General features: G+C 42.3%; 1 protein-coding gene across 6 annotated transcripts in view; it reads left to right on the top strand.

Moving 5' to 3' along the window:
* Window positions 1-220: 220 nt before the first annotated feature.
* The window catches only part of TRA2A (transformer 2 alpha homolog), a 229,722-nt gene continuing 220,319 nt past the window's right edge, over window positions 221-9,623 (top strand). For 2 of the 6 annotated variants that reach the window (XM_029589089.1, XM_029589086.1), the window contains exon 1: window positions 225-504. In XM_029589089.1, the coding sequence (XP_029444949.1) occupies window positions 469-504 (36 nt within the window). In that variant the 5' untranslated portion in view covers window positions 225-468. Of the gene's footprint in view, window positions 505-9,623 lie in introns of all 6 variants that reach the window. The other 4 variants (XM_029589090.1, XM_029589087.1, XM_029589091.1 and 1 more) reach the window with 3 other exon arrangements.

Here is a 9,623-nt window from a genome sequence, read left to right as displayed (position 1 = left end):
AAACTACTTTGAATGTCTTTTTTTCATGTAACATCTATTATAAATGCAAATCGTTTACTTGTGTGAATAGGCAGAGGCGGGGACGGGGGCGCAGCACAAGCCGTTCACCTACACTACCTATCCGCTGTACCAGCCCTACCTTCCACTACTCGCTTCCCGCCACCGGCTCCTCTCGGCCGCCACTTTATAGCTTCCAAACAAAACTCGTTGCTAGGGCACCGCCCTCTTTGTGAGATCACGCCCCTAGCTCGCGCTCCGAGAATCACCGCCATTTTGTGGTACTGAACGCGGCGGAGAGAGAGCCGGAGAAGCTGGGAGCGAGGGGCTCAGGGTTCGTTGCTGGGGCAGAGTATTTACTGCGCCTGCAGGCCTTCGCTTTTCGTCCTTTGTGCTAAAGTCCCTCCTCCCCCCCCCCCCCCCCCCTCGCTCGGCAGCTTCTCGTCCACGTTTCGAGGAGTTTCCGCCGCCATGAGCGACGTGGAGGAGAGAAACTTCGAGGGCAGGGTGAGTACAAAACCGGGGCCTTCTCCGAGGTTTTGGCGGCACAAAGATAGTGACGCAGTACGTGAAACGGGAGCAACGGGCACTTTCCGGTTCTCCATGAGAGCGCTCGGCCGTCTGAAACAAAATGGCCTCTCGGCTGGCTAGTTCAGCGGAGGGTAAAGAGGCGGTCGGGCACGGAGGAACGGGGCAGGGTGCGGGCGGAGGCGGATACCCGCCGCGAGCGAGCGGGAAGGCAGTGGGCACTGCGCCAAGACCCCGACAAAGGAGAGAAAACGTGGTGGCTGGGTTCTGTTTCTTTTTTGCTGTTTAATGTGGGTCTAGCTTCTAGCAATGGATGGTGTCTTGGGTGTAGATGGGTGGCCCCTTTTAAATGATTAAAAGAGACGGAGTAGCGTTGTGATCAGGTGGAGTTGTTACTAAATTATCCTCGGAGATGACGGTTTACAAATAACCGCTGGAAAGAAAACAAAAACAAAACAAGGCGGCAAGGGCAGAGAAGTCGCTTAGAGTAGGCGAAGTGATGTTGGGAGGTAGGCGGGACCGTCAGATGAAAATGTGTTGAACAAGCAGGTGTCACATTGGTGTTTCTGTTGTGAGGTGTTTGGGAGTGTAAGGCTGTTAAACAAGAATTAGTTATGCCCTGGTAAACGATGTTAGGTGCATTTTTTTTTTTTTTTTACGGCGGGTGAACACGTTAAATTCGAATTGGTTGCAGTTCAAGGCCGTTACTTGTATTAGTTATGCCCATTGGCCTCCTTGTCTCTACTAATGGTTATGGGTAGGCATGTGCAACTCAACCCTCTATAATTTTTGTAAAGGTAGTTAAGTGACATACTAATAAAGAACTTCATGGAGAGTATCCAACTTGTACCCAGAAATGGTGTTGGATTGCTTCTATCCCATTTTTGGACTTGGTGGTGGACGTGCAGTTTTTATACCTAAACTGAACTAATAACTGCCATGACTCTTTTAAATATTTATATGGTGTTTTAATACTCTTTAGTGCTCTATCATATTGACCATTTTTTCTAAAAACATTCATATATTTACTACAGGTTTTATCCCCATAAGATGGGAGAATAAAATCGTGAAGCCCTATTGGGTCAGACCAAGGTCCATTGAGTCCAGTATTCCCATTTGCAACCAGTGGCCAGTTCAAGTATCTGATAGACTGGTTAGGTTAGGGCCCAGGGCGAATCAACTGCAGCAGGGCTTTAGAATGCTGAAATTGTACTGTTGTAGATGGGGCTACTCTGGTAACGTGGGGCCCAAGGCTAGTGCCATTATTTATCCCCCCTCCCCCCCCCATCCCTATGGTTTACCCTGCTAGTAGATTCCAAAAAATTTTGTTTCTTGCTACTTATTCCCAGGGATAAGGGATTGGGTATCCTAATTCCATCTGCATAATTGTTTATGGCCTCTTCCCCCCTCCCCCAGAAAATTTGCCAAACTGCTTTTAAACTTGTCCACATCCGGCAACAAATTTTGTAGCTGGATCATGCACAGTGATAAAACTTATCTATGATTTGTTTAAAATATATTGTTGGTGGTTCTCATTGAGTTTTACCTTTATTTTAGTATTATTAGTAGCCTTCATTTTCAAGTTTTATTTTGCCTGGGAATTTCACTATTAGAATTAAAAAAAAAAAATTGGTGGACGATGACAGTTCCACTGATTTTTTTTTTTCTCCTATATATGTTATCAGTTATTCTGCTGACTTTTTTTGTTTTAACACTGAAATTCCCAAGCACAATAAATTGAAAACAATTATTTGAAAGGATAAATAATTTCATATTTATTCCATGCCACTCATGACTTATACACTCTATCATATTTACTTTCTCTGTCTTCTTTTTTTTTCCAGCTGAATAGCTCTAACATAAGGGAGCTGTTCTATCCACTTTATCATTCTTTTGCCCTTCTCTGCATTTTTTTTCTATTTCTGCCTTTTTTTTTTTTTTTTTTTTAGATGGAGTGATGAGAATGTCACTCAGTACTCAAGGTGTGATTCAGATTGATTCAGTGGCATTATGATCTCAGTTTTATTCTCCATTACTTTCCAGTTTTTACCATTCTATTTTTTATTTTTGATCACTGTCACACACAGAGCTGAAGACTTCAATATATTGTTTACAAGGACTTTGAGGTTCTCTTCCTGGGTGGTGATTCCAATTATGTAACTCAGCATTGTGTATCTGTAGTTGGGATTATTTTTCCCTATATGCATCACTTTGCAGTTTACCATGTTTACATTTAATCTGCCTTTCACATGCCCGTTCCTCTACTCTTAGAGGGCCCTTCTGCAATGCCTCACAATCTGCTGTGGTTTTAACAGCTTGGAATAATTTTGTTGTCTGTGGATTTAATCACCTTACTAATTGCTCCCTTTTCCAGAACGTTAATGAATATTAAAATGGCGCAAATTATAGTACAGTTCCCTAGCGACACTCCACTGTTGATCTTTCTTTTTCTGAAAAACTGACCACTTAGTCCTACTGTTTTCTGTCTTTTAACCAGTTACCAATCCACAATTGGACACTGCCTCCTATCCCATGATTTTTTTTAATTTCCTAAGAAATCTTTTGTATTACACTTTGCATTTTCAGAAGGGATCTGACAAATACACCATATCAACTGGCTTGCCTGTATACATGTTTTATTTACACTGTCAGAAACATCTAAGACATTGGTAAGAAAAAACCTTTTTGCTAACACCATCTTGATTCTTCCCCATTAAGCCATGTCTGTCTATATGTTCAATAATTGTTTATTGTGTTGTCCAGCACAGACACCAAGCTCACCAGTCTACACTTATTCATATCCCTGGAGCCCTTTTTATTAAAAAAAAAAATGATGACATTACATTGTTTACCCTCTTGTTTTTAGATACTGTAGTGGTTACAGATTACTAATAGGTTTGCAATTTCATATTTTAATTTTTTCAAAATTCCGGGGTGAACATCCAATCCTGAGGATTTATTTTTATCTATTTGACTTTACATCCTGCAGTTTACTGATTTACCTTATTTGCTCAGAATCATCACCATCAAAGAACATTTCTGGTATGGGTATATCCTTAACATTCTCTTCAGTAAAGACTGAGGCAATGAATACAGTTAGCTTTTCTACTATTCCTTTGTCATCCCTGAGCACCCATTTTGCCCCTTGGTCATATTGTTGTAGCTGACTTCCTCATAGGCCTCTTGCTTTAAATGTACTTGAAAAAGTTTTTTTAGTTCTTTGTAGCAAGCTTCTTTTCAAATTCATTTTTTTTTTTTTTTGGTTTTACATCTAATTTGCCTATGCTTTTGCTGTTCCCTGTCTTCCTCATTTGGGACTCCTTTCCATTTTATGAAAGATGCCCCTTTTGGCTTTGTCTTTCTCACCTCACCATTAAATTATTTTGACAGTCATTTGGTCTTCCAGTGACTTTAATGCATGGAATACATTTTGTCTGGGCTTCCAAGATGGCTTTGTTTAAACAATGTCCATGCCTCGTGCAAACTTTTAAACTTAGCAGCCTTTCTTTATAGATTTTGCAAAATTAATTACCTCATTTTATTGTATTCTCCCTTAGTAAAATTAAATATTTAATGCTGCAGTAGTTTTTCTTAGTATCTGCACTCCAATGACTATGCATAAATTTGATTGCATTAGGATTACTGTTGCCTCTCCCCTCACCCTCTTATTGGTTCCATGACTAGCTGCTGCATGAAACATTTATAGCATCTTGGAACTTCACTTCCCTAGAATGTCTTGATGTGACACTTGCCCACTCTGTTGGGCTAATTGAAATCTCTCATTATTGTGTTGTCAATTTTATTAGCATTTTACAGTCTTTCCTCATCTTGGCTGGGCAGAAAGTAGTGTATTCCTACTTCATTATATTTCCTTGTCACGCTTGGAATTTTTATCCATAAGTATTCAAGTTTCCTGCAGAACTTTTGTCCCTCTTGACTCCTTGCAATCATTAACATATAGTGCCACCACCAGTTTCATCTGTAGTGGGAATATAATTTGTACCCTGGTATTAGTGTTCCGTTTGTTATATTTGTTCCACAAGGTCTCTTGAGATGCCTGTTAAGTCTATATTTTAATTAGTGTCTTACATTTTCACTCTCCTGTCTTATTTTTCAGACTTCTGGCATTTCTGTTTAGACATTTTAAAATGTTTCTTTGTATTCTATGTTCACAACCTGCTTATTAGCAGATGATGCAGGCGATTTAGAGTCATTCCTATCAGTATGCTCTTTATTTAAATCCATCTGGGCTATTTCAACCATTACCAAAGTCTCTGTATTGAGATACTGCCAAAACAAAGGTTAAGAGTATCTTTGGAAGATATCTCCCTCTAAACTAGGACTTCTGAAACTTATCCAGTGTGACCCCCATTTTAGCACTTAAATTCCAATGGCCCCAGGTAATAACAAAACAAATTACTAGGGAAGTGGACATCCCCCTTCAACAACTACTTCACTTTCACCCTCCTCAGTATGCTTTCAAGCTGATCTTTGACCCATCTCTCCTTCTGATCCCCTCTTACATCCTTGGCCTATCTATCCATCTTTCAGCCCTTTTTGCATCTCCCTTCATCTGATCCACTCACACCCATTCTCTTATATTCCTCAACTTATTCTGCCATCATGTTCAGTTATCCTTCATTCCTTCTCTCACCTCTCAACCTCACCTCTTTCCTTTTACATCCCCTGGTTCATTACTCCTTGGGGGGGGGGCGTGGATTCTGCCAAAAAATTAAATTCTGCATGCACATTCTGCAAATGTTGTGAAAATAAGTATTCTTGCAAATCATCATCCTACATTTAGTGCAATCCAGTATTTTTATTTAAATAGTACAGGAAACAGAACCTTCACATTTTTCTCACTTAGGGCCAGATTCATTAAGACTTTTCTCTCATTTTGTCTATGGGAAAAACCCTTAGTGAATCAGGTACTTCGTGATTTCCTTCTGGCAGAAAGTATTAGACTGTACAGGAAATGTTTTCCTTCTTCATTTGGGAATCACTCATATACTCACTCAATCTCTCTCCAGCAGTATGCACACTCTCTCTCACACTCTCTCTCACACTCTCACAGGGCTTTGGTCTCTCTTTCAGCTTTCAGTGGGATGAGGTCTGGGTCCTCTCAACTTTGTAGTGGTGGCCTGTTGGCTCGTGGTATGTGTGGCATTAGGAGTCACGTTTAACCAAACATCTGCTGTCACAGGGTAGGTCTTGTGATAAGAGCTGTGAGACTGGCCGTATGGCAGCAAAAGGGAACATTTGGTTGAGTGCAATTCCTGTTGCCAGCTCCTACTTTTTCTCTCCTCCTTTCCTCCCCCCCCCCCCCCAACCATTCATTTACCTCTTTCTCACAGTGCGAGGAATAACATGCACTGATTGCATTCCACTGTTTGTTTCCCCAGTCTTCAAACTGCCTGGTTGTGACAGGTTTGCGAAGGGCTCAACCAAACTCTTCAGGCAGGCTTACGAAGCTCGATAATAACCAGTGCTGTGCTGCCTCCTGTGAACCTGACCCATGCTTCCGGGATCGCAGAGTCCTACAGTTAAAGCCCCTCCTCTTCCAGCAGGCTTGTGGAAACATTATTGCAGTGATCCTGCCTGCGTTTGAGGTCGGAGCGACGGTGAGGCCTGGAAGTGCCAAATTTCAGAGTTAAATATGAAAATCTGCAAGAAGGGGGGAAATCTGGAAATTCTGCAGTAGTGCAGAATTCCCCCAGGACCAAACCATTTTCTGTCATTCCCTCTTTCATCCTCAACAGCCAAACCATCTTTAGCTTGCTACTGCTGCTACTACTACTCCTCCACGCGTCTTTAGCACTACTCAGTGTATTCAGTGCTGTACAAAGAACACAAGACAATCCCCACTCAGTTTATACTCTTAACAGGGCAAAAGAGGGTTGAGGAATATAATTTATTAAGCACTGGTTTAAAATTGAGGCTGGCATTAAAAGCAGCCTCAAAAAGGTGGGGTTTTAGACAGCATTTAAACAAGCAAGGAAAGGAGTGTGACAGACTAGTTCAGGAAATCTATTTCAAGCATGTGGAGCAGCCAGGTGGAAAGCAGTGTTGGGGGTTATTTATTTATTTATTTTTAATTTTTATAGACCGCTCCTGTATAATATACACATCGCACCGATGTACAATGAAACAAAACTGTCGCCTCGGGGGCTTACATTTAACAAATAACATTATATCATTATAACGATAACATAGTAATTAACATTTAAACATATATAACCTTTTAAAACAATTAACAGGTAAACATAGAGGAGAATGACGGAAATTAACGGAACATAATTGAACTTAGGGTAAAGTTTTCAGGAACTTATGGACGACATGGGGTCAGAAATGGTCTGAGGCTAATCTGATACGGTAGCTCTTCCTGATCTTAGTTCTCCGGGAATGCTTGTGTGAAGAACCAAGTCTTTAGTTTCTTTTTGAAAGTATTGTGACAGGGTTCAAGGCGAAGGTCTGGCGGGAGTGAATTCCAGAGTGCGGGGCCCGCTGTGGATATTGCGCGTTTCCTCAGGGTGGTTTTTGCCGGTTGGGTGATTAGCAGGTTCCTGTATGCGCTTCTGGTTGGTTTCTTGGAGGTGTGTAGTTGTAGTTGATGAGTTAGGTTGAGAGGTGCGATGTTGTGTAGGGCTTTATGTATCATCATAATGGTTTTATAGTGGATCCTGTATTTAATCGGAAGCCAATGAAGCTGCTGAAGGATGGGGGTGATGTGTTCCCTTTTTTTGGTGGTTGTGAGGATTCTGGCCGTGGCGTTCATTACCATCTGTAGTGGTTTGGTGGTGCAGGCAGGAAGGCCCAGAAGGAGAGAATTGCAGTAGTCCAGTTTTGGGAGTATGATGGCTTGTAGGACCAGGCGGAAGTCTCTGTAGTTTAGTAGTGGTTTTAGTTTCTTTAGTGTTTGCAGTTTATAGAAGCATTCTTTCGTGGTGTTATTTACGAACTTGTTGAAACTGAATCTGTTGTCCAGCAGTACTCCCAGGTCTCTTACTTGTGGCGAGGAAGAAGTGACAGGACCTTGGTTAGCCGTTGTAGAGATGGGTGGAAGGTGATTTTCCGGGGCTATAAGTAGGATTTCTGTTTTGTTAGTGTTTAGTACCAGGTTTAGGCTGGCGAGTAGGTTATTGATTGCTTCGAGACATTTATTCCAATATGCCATAGTCTTGTGTAGAGATTCAGCTATAGGGATGAGGATTTGAATGTCATCCGCATATAGGAAATGTATTAGATTAAGGTTGGTAAGAAGGTGACAGAGTGGGAGAAGATAGATATTGAAAAGTGTGGGTGAAAGGGAGGATCCTTGCGGTACCCCCCTCTTGGATTCTATGGGGTGGGACTCTTTGTTGTTTACTTTGACCTTGTAGTATCTGTTTTCTAGAAACGATTTAAACCATTTGAATGCTGATCCTGTAATGCCTATATCTGTGAGACGCTGAAGTAGGGATGAGTGGTTCACGGTATCAAACGCTGAGGATAAATCTAGGAGAGCGAGGAGGCAGGGTTGGCCTTTTTCCAGATTAAAAATAATAGTGTCTGATAGTGAAGCTAGAAGGGATTCAGTGTTCCGGGTCTTTCGGAAACCGAATTGGTTAGTTATAATGAAGAAAGGCATAGATAGTGACTTGCCTGAGCGTGGTGCATGAGGAAGGGTGTAGAGACAGAGGTGCAGTAGTGAGGAACTGCAGAAAGCTCCTGCCAGCTGATCCCCCTTCTGAAACCCTTTGCTAGCTGATACAGTTCTCTGATCCCTTCCCTCAAACAGCCCATCCTCCTGGCCTGTAGAAACATTTTTCCTTTGGACCCTCGATCAACAGTGGATAACTGGGAAGAGAGAATAGGCTGCATGCAGGAGCTGTATTCTTCTCTTTTTGGGTGGGTATGGTTGTGGATGAGAGAGGAGCAGTGGCAATTTCCCCTGGCCTGTGCACTCTCACTGGCTCCTCCCCTCTTGACTGGTCCCAAACCCAGCAGTGATCTGTAAGTGGCAGTGGCATTAGTAATGAAAGTTAGTACAGGGCCTGTGATCCAGTGCAAGCTCACAGGGTCTGCAGTAGCTCTGATATCATCTTGTGCAGGGCTTCCTGTTACCACACAAACTCATGTGAAGGTAGGATTACTGCAGGGCCTGTGAGTGCATTCTGGCTTATAGGCCCAACATTTAACTTCTGTATTAATGCTGTTGCTACTGATGCCTTAAGAGTGCTGCCGATTGAGGCATTTGAGATCCCAGCTGAAGATTTTGTGACCCCCACTTGGGGTCCTGATCCACAGTTTGGGAAGCCCTGCTCTAAGCTGTCTTTTTCTGAGCGACTGTTTTTCCCCCATGGTCTAGTTTAGAAGTTGCTCTCTTTTTTGTTAAAGCTTACTCTGTGCTTATGGCCAGGGACACAAGAAGGATCACTTCCTGTATACAAGGAGATGCTGGTCAGATTTTAAGACTAAGGGCACCCAGTACCCAGCATCTCCCGAGAACACTTATATTGACTAATAAAAATACATTATACTTTTTACTGAGTCTAACACTTAGACTCAGTAAAAAGTATAATGTATTTTTATTAGTCAATATAAGTGTTCTCGGGAGATGCTGGGTACTGGGTGCCCTTAGTCTTAAAATCTGACCAGCATCTCCTTGTATACAGGAAGTGATCCTTGTAGCCCATTTCCCATGGCTCTTTTTGTTCTGTTAAACTCTTACTGGTCAAGAATCAACACGTCTGTAACTGTGTGGATTACAAACTCCTGAGAATAGTGCCTGAAGCTCCCCTGTGGTGACTCTATGAATAGACATCACCTGTCTGGTGCCAGCTTGCCTCCACAGATATCCAGGGACATTCTGTAAGTCACTCAGAGTCCATTCAGCCCAGGCAGGCCAAAGACACGCAGAGGCCTCTGGGAATTTCCTTCTCCATTTTGGTCTTCTGTTCAGGCATACTTCTCACTTTTTCAACATTTGTGCTAGCAGCCAGGTTACACCCTGGTTAAAGAGGAGCTCTTCCCATTGGAATAGGCTCTCCCTTCCCCAGAATGTTCCTAATTTCTTAACAAATTTAAAGCCCTCTTCTGTGCACCATCATGTCATCTAC

Source organism: Rhinatrema bivittatum, chromosome 2 (assembly GCF_901001135.1).
Source record: "Rhinatrema bivittatum chromosome 2, aRhiBiv1.1, whole genome shotgun sequence".
NCBI classification, from domain to species: domain Eukaryota; kingdom Metazoa; phylum Chordata; class Amphibia; order Gymnophiona; family Rhinatrematidae; genus Rhinatrema; species Rhinatrema bivittatum.
Note: the sequence above shows the minus strand (reverse complement) of the source record. Positions and strands in the feature narration are given on the sequence as shown.